Here is a 21,391-nt window from a genome sequence, read left to right on the forward strand (position 1 = left end):
TTTTATGTATGTATGTGATTATTTGTATTAATGAGAGATAAAAAATAATTCACAAAGACAAATTATGACACAGAGCGCCGGTGGTCGAATTGGTAAGGTGCCCGGTTAAAATGCGTGATGCGCGGAAAGGCACAGGTTCAAATCCCACTTCGGCCATGTAACAATGACTATTTTCAAAATTATGTAGGTACCTACATTAGTTGGAATACTAACTGATGCTCTTACGGTTAAGGAAAACATCGGGATCGAATTTAAGGGTTTAAAAAATCTAAATTAATAAAATATACATACATATGGCCACGTCTATATCCCTTGCGGGGTAGACAGAGCCAACAGTCTTGAAAAGACTGAATGGCCACGTTCAGCTATTTGGCTTAATGACAGAATTGAGATTCAAATAGTGACAAGTAGCTAGCCCATCGCCTTAAAAAAGAATCCTAATTTTGTAAGCCTATCCCTTAGTCGCCTTTTACGACATCCATGGGAATGAGATGGAGTGGTCCTATTCTTTTTTGTATTGGTGCCGGGAACCACCCGGCATAATAAAATATTCTATTAAAATTAAATTTAGTACTCCTCTATGCTTCCTAAGAAATATTAATGCCGAATTTCAACTTCAAAAAAGTTCTAAAATATAATTATAATGATTGATAGTACCTACTTGCTTTTTTATGAATACTAATATTTTTTTTACATGCATTCAAAATTGGCAACAAATAATTTTGTATTAAAATATTCATAAATATTGTTAGGTTACATAAGCAGAATAAAATATTCTAGCTATTGTTTGTATATTTGTTGTATAATTAAAACGTGTCTTTTCACGCTATTTTTGACCTTCATCGTGAATAAAGCATGTGTATTTTAGAAATAATGTTTCTATTGTTAAATTTGCGAAAGACTGAACACCTTGGGTAACATGAAAAGAAGTTAATCCTGACGTGACACTATATTCTTTATAATATTTTTATAATTATATTATTTTATTATTAATTTATTTTTATAATTTCAGAACTTATTTAAGTAAGTTAACTTAGCAGTACTACTAAGTTAAAAATATTTTTAAATTATATATTTTAATACTTATTTTAGTATATTCTGTCTTGAACTGTTGCTTGGGTGACTTTTTTGAAATATATTTTCCATTTTTTCAAAGAATTGTCAGTTTTTGGTAAACAAAGCACAGGATGTTTCAATTCGTTACTGTGTGAATAAAGCCCTACGCATGCGCGAAATTCTCATATTGGATTATAATAGAAATAAATCCGACTCAAACTCCCCACAGACTTTACGGAAAACTGATTATCCTGTTACCTACTTTTGTCTGATAAATCCTCTATCATAAACCACCTTTGAGTTATATAATTTATTTATTTTTCTATTACAACCCTACAGAGAGATAACTTAATTTTTAATTAATTTCTCGTAATTATTAAAAAAGGACATTCAAATTTAGAACGTAGTAGCTCCATTTCACACAGGACATTTCGCAACGATGTTGCGTCAAAAAATAAACATTTTGCATTGTCAATAACATTGCTGTGTGAACGTTAGCGCGCATGCGCGCATCTCTTCTATCCCGTCTTTATTCCTGTCAAAAATATGCAAATTAATCTATAAAAAAAACTGATTTATCGACGTTACTACAAAAATGTGTCTAGTTCATAATTCTCTAACCCTTAAATGAGTAATTACATAGGTTTTCAACGAGCCGCGGTGCATGGCGAGGTCTAGCTGCGTCCCATTCTATTCGTAACGCGCATGCTCAGTTGTAATGTTTATATTATTTGTATTTGAGCTGTGTATCACGTAAACTATAACTACCACAGCCGTAGCGCCAATACTGAGGGCCAGTGGCGCCCCTCCCTGCCTTGGTAGTTAAATATTTCTTGCTTATTTCGCCGAAGCATTGTTGTTGGCGCCGCGCCGAAGGCTGTTGTGTTTTGTTTTGACGCGCGATTTCTAAGCAAATATTGTTTTTTTTAATTATAAATAAAATAAACATTACCTTTTTATATTATATTTAGAAGTGTTTTAAGTCAGATCGAAGGTTAATGTTGAAGGATGCAACGGCTGCATTCGCGTAAATAATTTGCATTCTAACTGCAGTTCCCGGGAACTTATGAGTGGTACTTTCGGTCGCTGAACAGTGTTAGTTATTTTTTTTTAATTAGTTTTGTTGTTCTTTTATTTATTTGTTGTTAATTTTTTATTGTGTTTTATGTGTGAAATAAGTTTTTAATTGTACGTTTTTTGAAAATATCCAATTGTTACGGAGAACCGCTGTGTTCCATTTCTCGAACGAGTTTTGTGAATTTGAGTTGATTTGAATTTTTTGTGTTTAACATTTATTCTTTTTTTGACGAAATAGTTTTTATTTGATAAATAATCTTACTTATATTAATAAATTAATGTTAATAATTTGAGTGATGAAGCTAATCCAGTTATTTGTAAGTAATATTTTTTAAATAATATTTTAGCTTTTTTGTGCAGAACCGTGAATACAAACAAAATATTCTTTGCTACTTTATAGTTAAATTTGCCAATGAAGAAAGAAATAATAGATATAGCGCTTAGAAAATGTAATGTTTTTATTAAAGGTGAATTAAACTTAAATTAAGAAAATTAAAGAAACACCTAAATAAGTATTATACTTTTTCCAATAATAGATATTCGAAAAAAGAATAATGTTTTTAAATATATTTCAATAAATTTGATAATGGAACAAACACCTCGCGATAAAAGTTTGGAGTTACAAGAACTTATGAGCACGTGGTCTGTCGCTGATGTGCGCCGAACGTTGACCAATGAGAGCGTCGCTTATAAGCGGCTCGGCCAATCCCGTTGGACCGCTGTAGAGTGCAATTCTTGGCAGCTCATGAGAGATACTGGCCGTAAGATTTTCCCGCTTTTCTTTTTTATGATGAAATCGAATATCATCTATTCCACTTTTGATATATTTTTTACGAGTAACATTTTTTTTGACAATGACATAGATAGTCGTGAGTACGAAGAAAGTTTGTAACTTTTATTTTTGGAATAGTAACTCAGTAGGTAATCCTAGGTTATAGCGAGATAAAGTCTTTTTTCAATGTCCTGAATGGTGACCTAATTCGGGGCCTTACCTACTCAGTGCGCTATTTATTATGCTTGAAATGATGGAACTAAAATTTATGACTTTTTATTAAAATAACTTTAGTACTTCAGCGAGTATCAAGGTTTTCAAAACTAGGTAATAGGGAACATATACCCTTAAAATCCCGTTAATTCCCGTTCCCGCGGGAATTTAGAGAAATCCTCTCTCAGTGTACCCCTAAACCACGTAAGGAACCTTCACGTCAAATTTCTCCAGTCTCCAGACACAATGGTTTAGACTGTGCATTGTCTGTCAGTCAGTCATTTAATCAGTATTGAGGTGATGGGCACCTACCTGTCTACACCTACGTCTCTATCGTTTTTACGCTTATTTCCACAAACATACATACAATAACGTCGTTATCTCTTACGAGGTAGACGAAGCCAGTCTCGGGCAGACTGAAATGCAACGTTTAGCTGTATAGCCTAAGGACGGAATTGAGATTTTTTTAAGAGAGCCCATTTCTATTTAATACATTTTTTATGATTACTCATACTACAAATATACATATAATTACGTCTACATCCCTTGCGGAGTAGACAGAGCCAACAGTCTTGAAAAGACTGAAAGGCCACGTTTAGCTAAACAGATACTAACTAATATTATAATTTATATTTCATGCTGTACCTTGTTAAGAAGAAAAAACATTGTATGTGTCAGGTTCTTTATAATAAGTATCTACTCGTATCTCTTTCCGTGCTTATCGTAAAATTCAATCAAGGGAAAGGCTTATTTATTTAGAATTCTTCTTGTAGGCGATGGGATAGCAACCTCTTTCTCTCTCTTTCCCGGAGGGGTAGGCAGAGACTACCTCTTTCCACTTGCCACGATCTCTGCACACTTCCTTCGCTTCATCCACATTCATAACTGTCCTCATGCAAGCTCGGCGGTTGCGGGTACTCTTGACCTGACCCTATACCAGGACGTCCTTAATTTGATCAAGATACGTTCGTCTACCTCTCTCTCTTTCTGAATAAAATAGTGCTTTTGATTGATTTTGAAAATCTATCACTATTTGAATCCCAATTCCATTAAGCCTTCAAACTGAACGTGGTCTTTCGGTCTTTTTGATAATATAGGCTTTGTATACCCCGTTAAGGGAAAAAGACGTCATTATGTGTGTGTCAAATAGTTGATTTGTACTTAGGTAATTCTTTTTCTAACTTCAGCTACAATCATTTCCACTCATCTCATATGTTTTATTTGCAAAAAATAACCTTTTATTTTTAAATCACGTAGGTACGTGTAAGATATATTTAAATTAACTAAACACATAGGTACTATTTTAAAAATAAACAGGAAAGCAAAATAATGTTATGTTTCCAATAGAATACGTAATTCTACATGTTACTATGCTATAAATATATTGTCAACGAGTTTAAAAAATTAGTAGGTACCTATTTTTTTCCAATTGTCTTAAAGATTTATGTGCCGTGTGGTTCCCGGCACCATTACAAAAAAGAATAGGACCACTCCATCTCATTCCCACGGATGTCGTAAAAGGCGACTAAGGGATAGGCTTATAAACTTGGGATTCCTCTTTTAGGCGATGGGCTAGCAGCCTGTCACTATTTGAATCTCAATTCTATCACTAAGCCAAACAGCTGAGCGTGGCCTATCAGTATTTTCAAGACTGGTGGCTCTGTCTACCCCGCTAGGGATATAGACGTGATCATATGTATGTATTTATGTAAAAAGAGGAAAGTTCTAAACGAAGGTACCTCAATTAAATCTGGAATGTTCTGGAAGCCAAGTCCAGAGTACCCTAAATGTGTGAAAAGAAAGATGAATGTGGATATAAACTATAGTGACGAGCTATTTATATAACTATATACATACATACACATATAATCACGTCTATATCCCATGCGGGGTAGATAGAGCCAACAGCCTTGAAAAGACTGACAGGCCACGTTCAGCTGTTTGGCTTAATGATAGAATTGAGCTTTAAATATTGACAGGTTGCTGGCCTGTCGCCTAAAAGAATCCCAAGTTTATAAGCCTATACCTTAGACGCCTTTTACGACTTCCATGTGAAAGAGATGGAGTGGTCCTATTCTTTTTTCTATTGGTGCCGGGTACCACACGGCAAGTGGGATTTTTCATACATCAAATCATGCCTTTTTTCCTTAAGGGGTAGGTAAAGATGGCAATGATTAAACTGACGATGATGATTGATTGATTTTATCGGCCCGTAAGCTGTGAAACCAACGCCTGAGAATGTAATCGGGAATTTGATAACATGATAACGGATAAGATTTCAATAATTCAGGCAAGGACGTGTAGATAAGGCCGTCTGTGGTCGAACGATTAATATATGCAAATATAAGGGATAGGCTTACAAACTTGGGATTCTTTTTTAGGCGATGGGCTAGCAACCTGTCACTATTCGAATCTCAATTCTATCATTAAGCCAAATAGCTGAACGTGGCCATTCAGTCTTGTCAATACTGTTGGCTCTGTCTACCCCGCAAGGGATATAGACGTGACCATATGTATGTATAAAAGCATGATGTACAGTTTCAAATTCTACAGCGGCCATGAACCAATTGATTTTTGAGTTCGCTACGTACATTAGTTTCACGCTAACGGGTATTACAATGCAAACATATTGACGAAATCTGCACTTACCTATATATGTATGTTAAAAATTAGCTTCCTTGATCAAATATGGGTTGGATTCGTCAAAAAGTTGCGGAGGTCAGACGGAAGGAGTTTCGGGTATAAACCTGACTTTCCATATCGTGGTCAATGTGGTCATAGGATCCCTGGGCTAATAGATAGGTATACCATTATTTTGAGGGGGCATTATGCTGGGCATTATGCTGAGGGGCTACCCTTTCGGGAGCACCATACTACATGTTTATTTTTGTACATATTTTTGTTTCCTTTTTTGTCTTTTTGTTATGGTGTTCTTTGAATAAATTCTTTTTACTTGCATGAAGAGAGTTATGAATGTGGATGAAGCAAAGGAAATATGCAGAGATCATGGCAAGTGGAAAGAGGTAGTCTCTGCCTACCCCTCCGGGAAAGAGGCGTGATTTTATGTATGTATGTACTTTTTTTACTTTTACTTTACTAGACTAGAAGGCTCGGGCCCTGGGTCCCTTTCCATATCTATCTTCCCATTTTGTCCGGTCTACAGCCTCTTCAGTTTAAGACCATTGGCACGCATATAATTTTTCGCGATATTAGGTATAACTCAAATATTTTTTTTAACCCGTTTGCGAATTATTTATTTTTTGCCTTTAAAGCAAAGGTCCTGGTTCCCAGTGGGGTGACGGGTTCAAGACGGGAAAGGAAAGTTCCTTCCTGAGTGAAATGTTTTATTATAAAACAAGAGGCCGCCCGCGACTTCGTCCGCGTAGAATCAATCCCGCGGGATCTCCGGGATATAAAGTAGCCTTTATGTTATTCTGGGTCTTCAGCTACCCACATACCAATTCAGTAGTTTTTGCGTGAAAGACAAACATCCATACTGGCATCCTGACATACAAACTTTCGCATTTATAATATTAGTAAAGCATCGTTGAGTTATTATCCAATAGTCTTAAACTTACTTTTGTACTAGATCAATCTGTTAGATTCCGGTTTCCGGTTTAAAATACTACCTATGAATCAATTTTTTTTAATGAATAAAGATTATACGATCTGCAAAAAAAGTAGCCTATATCAATTCCAGTGGTATATTCTATATATGCGCCAAATTTCGTGAAAATTAGTGGTACCTACAGTAGTTTTTGAGATTGTTCGTTACAAACATACAAATATCTTCTCTATTATTAGTGTGGATATAGATTACATTACTATAACCCTGATTTTGCTACGTTTAAACTGAAATCTTAATGTGCACTAATTTCTAGAAAGACATTTACTGTTGTATTGACCGAAAGTAAACTTTGAAGAGATTTAAAAATTGATATGATGGTTCGTTAAAGGGCATGTCAAAAAAAGCGTTAAATTAGTAACAATTTTCACGTGAACATCAAAAATTAACATAATATTATTACGGACTAAAAAAATTGATATAAATCGCGTTACGAACATAACAGTCGATGATTTAGGAACCTCCTTTTTAAAGTCGGTTAAAACTAAATTAAAACCTACATACACAAAATGCTGTTAAGCTAGCTGTCGTTGTAATAAAAGCGTACAGTGGGCGTCCCTTTTCAGCGGGTAGGCGTGTCTCATTTCAGCGGTCGCTTGCCATTGGCCGAGCGACCTTGTGATGTTACCGACGTCGCTTTTAAGGGGGGCGGCGCGGAGCTTTTCAGAGCTTTCGGGGAATTACTGGCCCAGGCTAATTTATGGGATGGAATTTGGTTATATTTTTTTTAAACCTTTTGTAGTGAAAATGACTGTGCTTTTAATATATGTATGTAGTATCTTTGAGTTGGTGTTTTGTAGGAAGGGGGCATGTTTACGAAATATTTGGTAGACCATAAAAGGGGTAGTTACTGAAATTGGTAGGGAAACGGGACGGTTTATGTTTATGTTTTTTTTTAAACTTTTGGGGTGAAAATTAATTTGAATGTTAATTAATATACTTAAGTAATATGTGAGTAAAAATATCGTATTAATTAGGGCCATATACGAATAAAGATATGTTTTCGATATATTTGGCCCTAAAAAGAGGTGAATATAAGAAAGGACTGTACTGGCATAAGTTACCCTCCTTTCCCAGAGGGGTAGGCAGAGACTACATATTTCCATTTGCCACGATCCCTGCACGATACTTCTTTCTTTTCATTCATATTCATAACTCTCGTCATGCAAGCTCGTCCATTAATTGGATCATCATTATTGTTATGGGATTTCTGCACTATTCTAACATGATCATTAGAATGTAACAAAAAAAATACATTAAATTTCATGTTTTTCATCATCTTGTTAATAAATTTAATAAAATTACTTTTTTTTGTCGACTTCAAAACAGGAGTCTTTCAATTCGACCGTATTTTATGGTTACCAATTCGAAGACTAAGATGCTGTTTAAAGATTTTTTTTATGTACCATAAACCATTGGTATGCCAATTAAGAGTAGACACACGAGTCCACACGCGTGAAATAAAAAAATCTTGCTTATTTTCCACGGGAAGGAACTCTTAGCCCAGCGGTTTGGGCTGTGTATTGAATTTTTATTCGCCTTCAAAAGGAAAGGTGTTTCTCAGTTTGATCTTTATGTATGTATGTTTGTCCGCGATTATCTCGCGTTTCGCTGAACCAATTTTGATATAGTTTTCCGGAAAGTGTTAGTTACATTTAGTAGAAGGTTTAAGTAATTTAACCGACTTCAAAAAAAAGGTTATCGATTGGAGGCAGTTCTCTTTTTTTACAAAAAAAATAACAGTAGTTATTATATATTTAGACTTTTCACTGTTACCATGATATTATTTATATAATCACCCATCTTTCGTTTAAGAAATGTGCATACATAATAAATGTCTTTTTTTTTCTATAATTAATACGAGAAGGTCGTAACCACACAATTATATATACAGAGGTCATGTCTGGTAAATTTTTTGTTACAACAGAGATTTTTGAAAAAAAAATTTGAATTTTTAATTTTTTTGTTCTATTTTCAAATGTTCGTGAAGTTTTAGTTTTATTTCTGGAGAGGAGCCCAGGTTATGCCTATGACCACAGATTGGGTGAGTCAGGTGTTTACACACTCCGCGACTCCCATCTGACCTCCGCAACCTTTGCAGGGAAACTTAACCCGTATTGGATTGATCATGGTTACAATACAGTTGCCTGAATGTGCAGGTCACATTTGACCCAAATATCAAGATTTTACAAAATATTTTATTTGAGTTTCGATAATTTATTTATGATTTATTTATGTATGTATGGGAGTGAGAGATGGGTATTGCATGACAGAAACAAAATGAAAGTAGTGTAAATGGGGTTAAGTACCCGAAACCGCCGAGGTTGCATGAAGAGAGTTATGAATGAGGATGAAGGGAAGGAAATATGCAGAAATCGTAGCAAGTGGAAAGAGGTAGTCTCTGCCTACCCCTCCGGGAAAGAGACGTGATTTTATGTATGTATGTATGTATGTAAATGCGGTTGAAATGAGAGCTTTATGAAGTGTGCGTGGTGTTAGTTTAAAAGATTGAGTTATAGATGAATGTAAGAGAAATATGTGGAGTGAAAGAGGATGTGGTGACCAAAATTGAAAAGAGTATGTTGAGATGGTTTAGCCATGTCGAGAGAGGATAGACTAACGAAAGGAATTTATAAGGCAGAGCTAACTGTAAAAGTGGGACAGGACCTGCCTCGTCGAACTTTCAAGGACCAAATTGCGAATGTCTTGAAAAAGGGAGATGTTAGGAGTACCCGTAATCGTCGCATATGCATGAAAAGAGTAATGAGTGGGGAGGAAGCGGGAGAGGTCGGTAAGGATCGCAGCAAGTGGAAATCCATAGTCTCTGCCTACCTCATTGGGAAACAGGCGTGACGGTATGTATGTATTTATGATCGATAAATGTAATTTCATAGATGGATTTTTTTTTTACTTCTTTCTACACCATTTTTTCTTTTATAAATATTATTTCTTTTAAACAGCATATAAAAAAGGTATTAAAATCTTTTTGACACCTAAAAACCTGTTCAGCTTCTGTTACCACTTTTCGACAAATTTTAAACAGCTATTGAATAGTGACATAGTGATGTGCTATTCATCGCCGTATCGTAAATATTGCAAACTTTTATTCCCATTTATAAAATTTTTGTATCAAAATTTCAGGAAATGGAGTGGTTATAACATGAAATCGATAGTGAAATATAGTGTTTAATTAAAATAGTTCTTAGCTAATGATAGTGTAATTAAAAATTTTGAAAACTTAATATCGCGTTAAAAAAAACGATTTAGAAAAGACTGAAGAAGAGAGAAAAAAGAAGAAATGTTGTACGCCGTAAGACAGGTGAGTGTAGAAATTCCAAAAAATTCTTTGTTATTTTCGTTAGCCGTAAAACGAAACGTTTTGTGTGATTAATAATTATAGTTCACTGAAAATCTCAGTACAAAATAACTGAATGTAGCTCCCCCTTGAAGGGTAGGAGATTTTTTTTTATTCAAAATATGTTTTTAAATTTTACCGCATTTAAATCGGAGCAATGGTTTTCGGGAGATGCCAGTACAAACGTGCAGACAAACGGACATAACAACAATGAGATAGATGACTGACGACGACGTCAAACTGGCTTCTGAAAGGCCACGTTCGGCTGTAATGACAGAAAACATACATTACATACATATAATCACGTCTATATCGCTTGCGGGGCAGACAGAGCCAACAGTCTGGAAAAGACTGATAGGCCACGCTCAGCTGTTTGGCTTGATGATAGAATTGAGAGTCAAATACTGACAGGTTGCTAGCCCATCGCCTAAAGGAAGAAACCCAACTTTATAAGTCTATCCCTTAGTAGATTTTTACGACATCCATGGAAAGGAGATGGAGTGGTCCTATTCTTTTTTATTGTTGCCGGGAACCACACGGCACGTAATGAAAGAAATAAGATTCATATATTGACATATTCAAATATTACACAAGAAAAATCCCAAGTTTTATTATACATATACTTGAAAAAAAATAATACAAATAAGAACGGACTGGGAACACAAAAGATATATGTAGATCCAGATATTATAATTGTTTGAAAAAAAAAAAAAAATAAATAACGTGATAAACAAAACATTTTGTTTATCACGTATACGCCGTTACGTGATACAACGAGATTAACACTTATGTATCTACTTGTGCACATAAATATTGTTTACATTTTATTCATAATTATTCACAATCACTTGATAAGAGAAATCGCCTTACTGTATCATTGGTCGTTCGTGTAAGATGATTTTACTCACACACATACAAGTCACGGCTATATCCGTAGCGGGGTAGACAGAGCCAATAGTCTTGGAAAGACTTATGATGGAATTAAGATTCAAATAGTTACAGTTTTTTTTTTTTAATTAATTTATTTGTCGTAAATAAATGTTGTGAAACCATAAGGTATGGCAATTATAAAGTGATGATTATTAAGTGATTTGATACGTGATGATATGTATGTATACGTACATTATACTATTGACAGGTTGCTAGCCCATTACCTAAAAGAAGAATCCCAAGTTTATTAACCAATCCCTTAGTCGCCTATTACGACATCCGTGGGGAAGAGATGTGTGATGAATGAAAAAAAAACTATCTTTCGCCGAAAAAGAGAAAAAAAAACGCCACACGAGTAACTTCCATCTCTGATATCCGAACACTTGATTTTATAAACATAAAAATTAGCTGTTTCTTCCGGCTACACATACATACATACATACATGCATATTGTTATTGTTTTTCCATACGGGTCGCATTGAATGAGGTGTGTGTTTTTCGTAAAAACATAACAAGGTAACGCGATAAGTAAACACTGAGTCAGGGCATGCTTTCTTTAGCTAGTAATAATTACAATAATATCACGTATTGAAACGTCAACAAAAAACGGTTATTGGATAAATTGTATTAGGGAATTATTAATTGTGCCGTGTGGTTCCCGGCACTAATATAAGTACAAAAAAAAAAATAGGACCACTAACCACACTTCTGCGACATCCTTGGAGAAGAGATGGAATGGTCTTATTCTTTTTTTTTTATTGGTGCCGGGAACCACACGGCACAATATTTGTATGTATTATATGTATATGTAATAAATTGTGCATGTGTGTTATCGTATGGTTTCCAGCATTTAAGAATAGAACCACGCCATGTTTATCATGTATCAAAGTCGACTAAGGGATAGGCTTATTTTAAGATTCCACTTGTAGGTGATGTTTATTATTAGCCTTTTCCTTAGACGAGTTTTACGATTCAATGCCCGTTTTCACCAACTCTCATGTTTTAAGTATCATCTAAACAGCATTAGTGTGTCTCTTGGTAAAAAATATTTTTCATGACTGGTTAAAGTCACTCTTAAATTTATGAGCTCTGAAATTTTCCTTTATACTCTGTTTTGAACATCTTCTTCTTGTTCCTTCTGGCTTTAGTCCCAGTTGCATCCTCACCGCTCTGAAGAAGAGCCCCGGGGTATGCCTTTGACCATGGATCCTGGATTGGGTGAGTCAGGTTTGTACACGGAGCGACTCCCATCTGACCTCCGCAACCTTTGCAGTGGAATACTTCGTATTGAATCGATCATAGTTACACATTCAATTGCTTGAATGTGCAGGTTTCCTCACGATGTTTTCCCTCTCCATAAGAACATACAAACATACATACATAAAATCACGCCTCTTTTCCCGGACGGGTAGGCAGAGACTACCTCTTTCCACTTGCCACGATCTCTGCATACTTCCTTCGCTTCATCCACATTCATAACTCTCTTCATGTAAGCACGGCGGTTTCGGGTACCAGCCAAAGTACCATAAGAACATTATTTAGTATTAAAACTAATGTACATAACTTCGAAAATATTCATTGGCACATGACCGAGATGGGATTCGAACCTGTGCCTTTTGCGCCACACGCATTTTAGCCGTGCACCTTACCTATTCGACCACCGACGTTCATGTTTTTAACATCTATCTATACTAATAATATTATAAAGCTGAAGAGTTTGTTTGTTTGAACGCGCTAATCTCAAGAACTACTAGTTCGAATTTAAAAATTATTTTTGCGTTGAATAGGCCATTTATCGACGAAGGCTTTAAGCTATATAACATCACGCTGCAACTATTAGGGAGCGAAGAAATAATGGAAAATGTGAAAGAATCTTTTTTGTATTGGTGCCGTGTGGTTCCCGGCACCAATACAAAAAAGAATAGGACCACTCCATCTCTTTCCCATGGATGTCGTAAAAGGCGACTAAGGGATAGGCTAACAAACATGGGATTCTATTTTAGGCGATGGGCTAGCAACCTGTCACTATTTGAATCTCAATTCTATCATTAAGCCAAATAGCTGAACGTGGCCATTCAGTCCTTTCAAGACTGTTGGCTCTGTCTACCCCGCAAGGGATATAGACGTGAACATATGTATGTATGTATGTATGTGAAAGAAACGGGGTAAATTTTTCATCCTTGAGGGCTCCAATGATGCCCAAAATAACTATTCCACGCGGACGGAGTCGCGGGCTCAGCTAGTCGTTCTATAAAGTCAAAGGGCTCCTCTGTTATTGTAACTGCCGCTCTAACCAAACATATTTACAGTGTGAGGTCATCATAAGATGTGTTTCACAAATGGATCTATAAACATGAAACAGTAAGGCGGCTACTGTAAACTATTGAACTATATTTTTTTTAAACATCCTAGCATAGTATCGTACACAATAGATTCGGTTATCTAATGTTAAGTTATTTACAAATTATCAGTGCAGTTGTATAGAAATATTGTTTTTTATTGGTGCCGTGTGGTTCCCGGCATGCCGTTTTTCATTCTCTACCAGTCAACCAGACGGACCAAACGGAAAAAAAAACAATTTATAATTTTAAATTGTTTTTTTTCCGTTTGGTCTGCTGGTTGACTGGTAGAGAATGCTACTTATTTTTTAATAAGTAATAGAAATCTCTTCCAGTAGACAGACCTTTATTTGTATTATCATATTGTCATAATAAAAATGTAACAAATATGTACATATGTGTAGAACCTTTGACCAAACCTGCTGGCCGTCAAAAAAAAGAGTTTAAACAAGATGCTTTATATATAACTATGTACTTTGCCTTCTGGTATTCAAACTTACTACTTTTCTAGACGTAAGGTATGACTAAGTCCGTAACCTGAGTTAATTTACAATAACCACGTGTGTGTATGCAAATTAAATAACACAAACAATGAATTACATCACCCGCCATCTTGTGTGCTTGTAAAATGATTTGTGACATTGAATTTGTAAATATATTTGTAAACCTCCATAGATATTTTCTACCAGGAGATTTTTTATTATAAATAGAAAACTTCATAAAAATTAAAAACTCAAATAAAAACTAATGCTAAAAATACTTAAAAAAAAGATGATTAGAAACTAAAATTTAATTTACAAATTGTACAGTCTCTGCATAGCATCAACATGCGGGAGTGTGCCCAGAAAGCTGGCAGCATTGCCATTATGAATGGCAATGCCCAACGCATAAATAGCATCTCACTCTAAAGACCATCTCAAGCAATTTTCAGGAATATATAGAAGAAGCCTCGAAGAAATTTTATTCATTACATCAACGAAATTTACAATTTTGGAACATTAGCCTTGAGCCTTTTATTTTTTATTTATTTGGACTTAAGCCTATATGCCGTGTGGTTCCCGGCACCAATACAAAAAAGAATAGGACCACTCCATCTCTTTCCCATGGATGTCGTAAAAGGCGACTAAGGGATAGGCTTACAAACTTGAGATTCTTTTTAGGCGATGGGCTAGCAACCTGTCACTATTTGAATCTCAATTCTATCATTAAGCCAAATAGCTGAACGTGGCCATTCAGTCTTTTCAAGACTGTTGGCTCTGTCTACTCCGCAAGGGATATAGACGTGACCATATGTACTTAAGCCTATAAAATGTCTCATTCTTAAGCTAATTAGGCATGTTTTGTTGCAGGGTCCCGAGCCGGCACTGAACTCTAACCCGGGTGGCGCAGCGAAGCCACCGCTGCTCAACTCATTCGAGCTGGACCGCTGTCTGGACCGGTAGGTTCAAATTAAAAAATATATATATACATCACTAGCTGTTGCCCGCGACTTCGTCCGCGTAAATTTCGAGTTCAATCTACAATAAGTTAGGAATGTGAATAAAGCGAAGGAAATATGCAGAGATCGTGGAAAGAGGTAGTCTCTGCCTACCCCTCCGGGTAAGAGGCGTGATTTTATGTATGTATGTATCTACAATAATGTGAAATAAATCAACATACTAATCATTTGAAATATTAACTTAAATAATGTAACCTTATAACTGCAACTCATGCCTTGAGTTCATTCAAATGACGATAACTTTTTTTTTAGTGAACCGATTTTGTTGAAACAAACTTTGAATGTTTTTCTGAATTAAAACAAAGCAATTGGTGAAAGTTTTAAGTAAATCGGTTCAGTACTTTCGGAGATAAGTGTTATCATACATACAGACAGACAGACAAAAAATTAAAAAAAAAAAAAGATTTTTGCTTTCTATTATTCATTCTGAGTGTCCCTCTATCCATTTCTGTCAAAAATACTAAATGTACAGACAAAATATTTTTACTGTTTTATTATATGTATAGATAAATCGCGGGGACAAATTAGAACGCGATAATATATCGATGATTTCTTGCAGAGAGGAGTCCGGCAGGTGGGGCGACCCGGCGCGTCGGCGCCGGCGCAGCTCGCCCCCGCGCCGCGCTTCGCCCCCTCGAGACCATGAGCCTCTTGCTCTTGCCAGGGTAAATAACGTTCTTATTTGCTGGAGTCTCAAGATAGGACTTCATAATTTTTTGGCGTATTGGCTGGATTTTGAAAAAGGAACTAATGATTAACGGTTAGGACGCCCTTGCCAATGACAATAGTCCACAATGGGTATTTAATATAGTCTTCATAATCCGATATTTCGACACAATGGTCTCATCTACGAGATTATACCTAGTTTCTTAACTGCAAGATTCAGACATTTTTTATCTACCAGACCAACTTTCTGATAATAAAAAAATGATCCCTCATCAGACCTTCGGATCCTATTGAATGCCATGAAATATATAAATAGCTAATAAATATTAACGCGTACTTTAGTAACTCGTATATGTAAGGAGGTCCTACACCTATAGGGTAGAATAGATATTCCTGTAGGGTAGAATAGGTATCTAACATTTAAAAGCATGAGATAAAATCTTTCACCCAGGCTTCAGCACCTACTTCCCCGGCCGGTGGATCAGCCCAATCTAGTCCAGCCCCAGGGTCTCCCGGGGGGAGCGCCGGGGCTGCCGGGGCAAGATCCCCGCTACCACTGGTCCCACCGGATCTACTCGCAATGCAGTTGTTGGACCAGCATTCGCAGCTACAAGCGCTTATGAAACAACGATTGTTTCATCAACATCATATGCAGAAACAGGTAATGTAACTTATAAGGTTCGTATTAAGGACGGCCTCTGTGGCTCAGCGGTAGTACGCTTGTCTGTGACACTGGAGGTCCCGGGTTCGAATCCCGGCCAGGGCATGATGAGAAAAGAACTTTTTCTGATTGTCCTGGGTTTTGGATGTTTATCTATATAAGTATTTATTATAAAATATAGTATTGTTGGGTTAGTATCTCGTAACACTAGTTTCGAACTTACTTCGAGGCTAACTCAATCAGTGTAATTCGTCCCGTATATATTTATTTATTTACTAGCTGTGCCTGCGACTTCGTCCGCGTGGAATAGTTATTTTGGGCATCATTGAAGCCCTCAAAAATGCTCCTTCCCCGATTTTTTTCACATTTTCCATTATTTCTTCGCTCCTAATAGTTGCAGCTAGACGTTATCCAATCCAAACATATAATAAAACTGTAACTGAACTTTGTCTGTTAATTGAAGATATTTAAGAAAAAAAATATATAAGGGGTCTTTTTAGGGTCAATAGAAGCAAAAACAATTTTTTTTAGAATTTTTGTCTGTCTGTCCGTCTGTCTGTCTGTATGTTTGTACGCGCATCACGCAAAATCTACCGAACGGATCTGAACGAAATTTGGCACAGATATAGTTAGTAACCTGGATTAGAATATAGGCTACTTTTTATCCTGAAATTCTATCCCAAGGGGATGAAATAGGGGGTGCAAGTTTGTATGGAACTTCGTCATTTTTAAATCGATACAAAAAGCTATTAATAATTATAATACATAGACTGAAAGACAAAACTGTAGTCAAAATCTATACTAATATTATAAAGCTGAAGAGTTTGTTTGTTTGAACGCGCTAATCTCAGGAAGTGCTGGTTCGAATTGAAATAATCTTTTTGTGTTGAATAGACCAATTATCGAGGAAGGCTTTAGGCTATATAACGTATCACGCTGCAACTGTAAGGAGCGAAGAAATAATGGAAAATGTGAAAAAAACACGGCGAAAATTATTCACCCTTGAGGGCCGGAATGATGCCCAAAATAACTATTCCACGCGGACGGAGTCGCGGGCACAGCTAGTATAGCCTAAAGCCTTCCTCGATAAATGGTCTATTCAACACAAAAATAATCTTTCAAATCGAACCAGTAGTTCTTGAGATTAGCACATGCAAACAAACAAACAAACTCTTCTGTTTTATAATATTAGTATAGATAAATCTTAGTGCCTATTTAAATTAAAAAATATATTGTAATAGAATTATAACCAGAAATATGTACCTACAACTTACAAAAGAAAAAGAAATGAAAATAAAGTTGAAACGCCTGTGCAATACTATCTTGCCGTCGTCGGGTCTTTTCCCATACTTCCTTTTATTATTTATTGGTCAGGGCTTTTGGCCCTCTTCAATGGCATCATCGCTGCCTACGACTGTAGGCAGGTCGATGGGGCGGCCGTGACGGCCTGGGTCTTCACGACTTCATTCACTGGGAGTTCCCATCGGCGGCGGCGTTGTCACTGGTCGACGACGTCTGCCGCAAGGCAGCGTGGGGAGAGTTCCACCCGACGGCCCGGAGGGCGGGCGTGGAGCGGCGAGATGCTGCGCAGGTGGCTGTGTGATGACGCGTCCGCCCTCTCGAATATCTAGGTTCTCCCACTTCAGGTCCCTGAGGATCGTCGAGTTCCTCACGTAGCGCGGGGCTCCGACGACTGCTCCAAGACTTTGGTTTTCTTGGGCTCTGAGTCTTCTCCTGTTGGTCTCAGAGCAGAATGCGTACCACGCCGGGGCCGCGTACGCGAGGCGGGATCTGACGTACGTTTGGTAGATCCCGAGCTTCGTCCTCAGGGGGAGGCTGGAGGAGAGAACTGCGTGAAGTCTCCCCCTGGCTGCCTTGGTCATGAAGCATGCGCTCGCCTCCCGCCCCTTTTCTTCCCTGCCGCCGCTAGCCGCGTCGAGCGCGGTAACCGTTACGCAAAAATAATACTTATAGCATGATTCAGTATTTACGTGCGATGGCTTGCTAGCGTATTTCATTTCATGTATAAGTTTGGTGTTTCTATACCGATTTCGATGATTCTTTTTTTATTGAGTAAGTACTTATATTAACTTTTAAGAATTACGAATGAGTGTGAGTGTTATTGGTATTATAAACATCAGAGTAAAGAAATATAATCAGAAATATCCGAACTGCTAAGCTATTAGGAATTACACGTGTTATTGTGAGTCAACCATAAAAGATAGACTTATGCTGTCTTGGGATATTTTTTTAATAATTTTATGTAGAATATTTCCGTTATACACGGTTTCGCTGTATCTTTAACCATTAAGGCTGCACACGCGACGGAAGCTTAAAAAATCAAGTAACTTCTCCCGCTTTCCCAACATTTCCTTTCACTGCTCTGCTCCTAGAGATTGTAGCGTAATGAAAAGTATACTATAACCTGCTCAGGAGTATGAAGAATAACTGTACCAAGTTTCGTTAAAATCCGTCAAGTAGTTTTTGTTTCTATAAAGAACATACAGACAGACAGACAGACAGACAGACAGACAGACAAAAATTTTACTGATTGCATTTTTGGCATCAGTATCGATCACTAATCACCCCCTGATAGTTATTTTGAAAATATATTCCATGTACAGAATTGACCTCTCTACAGATTTATTATAAGTATAGATTTAAGGTATCCTTTCTAAATCCTCCCGAAGGTAATCTCGGATACAACCTTACCTGTTTGAAGGAAAGACCAAAGTGCGCCTTTTACACTAGGGTTTTACACGAAGCGAATCCCATCTGACCTAAGAAACCTTTACAAGGTAACTTATCGCACATTGGAACCTGGCAGAAGCTGCACAACTTTTTACGACATTCAAGAAAGAAAGATGAAGTAACGGCCTATTTTAGTGCCAACAACCACGCAGCACAATCCATATTACTTGAAGATATTTTTGAGGAATGACTCCTTCACTGACTGAACGTAGGTACTAACCAAAGTCTGGTTTATGTTTGGTCAACTTTCATTCATCAACTTTGTTTTTTCAGTATTTCTTGTGTAACAAATCCAACTTGACATGGTAATAATTTTTGCAAGAAATTGCACGCCTCTGCATTTTTTATAAATTTTATTATTATTTGGTTATCCAACATAACAGGGCTGTTCGAATTATTAGCCAGATTGGTATCTAAGCAATTGTTATAAATTTTTTGTTCAGCACATATCATCAGAGGCTGCAAAACGGCAGTTGGAGCAGTCTCGTCTCCAGGATCAGATCAATCTGAATCTGCTTTCGCAGTCTCATCTCCCGCCTCCTGACACTTCTCCGGGTAAGCTTCTTAATCTTTAGAGTATTTAAAATGGTCGAATGATGACATGGTCATAGCATGAAATCTCAATGTTAAATATTGTTCTACCTAGATTGTAGTGAAAAAGAGGATTTAACTATTGTTTAGCTGTTAAAAAATCTCAGTTGATCGAACAAACTTGAAATAAATTCTAACTATTACGATGATCGATCTGAAGAGTCGAACTACAAAGAAAGAAGCCTTTTACGACGCTATATATCCTAATTTTAACTTAAGTTAATGCTTTATTATTCACTAAAGGAGTACATAACAAATATATACAGTACAGTAGTACAGTACAAAGGGCTTATCCCTAAGTGGGATCAATTCCAGCCAACTTGACAACAAGAGGATCCGAATTTTGATATTTATGTTTGTTATGCTGAACTCCTACAACGCCTTCCTCAATCTCCAACATTCTCTGCTAAGCGATCAATGATTAAGCATCACAAGGAATGTCTTTCGCTATGAACTTTATGTACTACATCACATTCTTCATCATCCCTTGTCTTCGGCTTTAGGTTCTCTCCAGCAGCAGCTCGGAGCCCAGCAGCAGCAGCTCGTACAGCAGTTGCAAGCTGTCCAACGTCAGTATTTGATGCACGGCTCCCTGCCTGTTCCACCTAACGCTCCTCCTGGTAAGACTGGTTATTTGGCCTTTATTCACGAACTTTAAAACATACATACATACATACATAAAATCACGCCTCTTTCCCGGAGGGGTAGGCAGAGACTACCTCTTTCCACTTGCCACGATCTCTGCATACTTCTTTCGCTTCGTCCACATTCATAACTCTCTTCATACAAGCTCGGCGGTTTCGGGTACTTTTGACCTGACCCTTTACCAGGACGTCCTTAATTTGATCAAGATACGTTCGTCTAGGTCTTCCCACTCCGACCTTTCCCTCCACACTCTCCTTGTATATCTGCTTAGTCAACCTGCTTTCATTCATCCTCTCCACATGACCGAACCATCTTAACATACCCTTTTCTATTCCTGTAACTACATCTTCTTTCACATCACAACATTCCCTTATCACGCTGTTCCTTATCCTGTCACTCAATTTCACACCCATCATACTCCTTAACGCTCTCATTTCCACTGCATTTATTCTGCTTTCATGTTTCTTTTGCCATACCCAACTTTCACTCCCATACATTAATGTCGGGACCAACACGCCCCTGTGCACAGCCAGTCGAGCCTTTTTGGATAGTTTCTGACTGCTCATAAAGGCATGCAAAGCTCCATTCACCATGTTCCCCGCGTTCACTCTCCTTTCAATATCACTATCATACTTGCCATCTGATGTAAACTTTGATCCTAGATATACAAACTCTTTCACTTGCTCCACTTTTTCTCCTCCAATCAAAATATTACATGCTGTCATTTCTTTCTCCATTTCAAAAACCAGTGTTTTAGTTTTACTTACGTTCACTTTCATTCCTTTCTCTTTTAAAGCTTCATGCATACAGTTTACCATCTCCTGTAACTCCTCCGCTGATGACGCCAGTATAACCTGATCGTCGGCATAGAGCAGACATTTGACGAGTAACTCATTCATCCTTAATCCACTTTTAGACTCTTTCAAATCTGTCAAACAGCTATCCATAAATAGGTTGAACAGCCACGGTGAACTTTAAAAAGCTGACAGTATCTGCTCTGTCGTTTTACTATTTTAGTTACCGAAAGAGAAAGAGAGAGATATTAAGATATATTTCCGATAGATTTAGGCGTTTCAGTAAGAAGTCAACATTTAAATGTTTTGTTGAAAATTCTTGGAATAAAACCGCAGTACCATCATAAGGAACAAAAACATACTAACAATATCAACAGTAGAAGATAAAAGTAGGTATTTTTAACGAACAGAGGAATAC

The 21,391-nt window shown here is 36.9% G+C and overlaps 1 protein-coding gene across 2 annotated transcripts in view; it reads left to right on the forward strand.

The window, feature by feature from the left end:
• Positions 1-21,391, forward strand: part of LOC106142778 (forkhead box protein P3) — a 71,591-nt gene that overhangs the window by 34,114 nt on the left and 16,086 nt on the right. For both annotated transcript variants that reach the window (XM_060951501.1, XM_060951502.1), the window contains 5 exons: positions 14,717-14,805; positions 15,425-15,530; positions 15,983-16,192; positions 19,387-19,498; positions 20,038-20,154. In XM_060951501.1, the coding sequence (XP_060807484.1) occupies positions 14,717-14,805; positions 15,425-15,530; positions 15,983-16,192; positions 19,387-19,498; positions 20,038-20,154 (634 nt within the window). The remainder of the gene's footprint in view (positions 1-14,716; positions 14,806-15,424; positions 15,531-15,982; positions 16,193-19,386; positions 19,499-20,037; positions 20,155-21,391) is intronic.

This window comes from Amyelois transitella, chromosome 25 (assembly GCF_032362555.1).
Source record: "Amyelois transitella isolate CPQ chromosome 25, ilAmyTran1.1, whole genome shotgun sequence".
Taxonomy (NCBI): Eukaryota; Metazoa; Arthropoda; class Insecta; order Lepidoptera; family Pyralidae; genus Amyelois; species Amyelois transitella.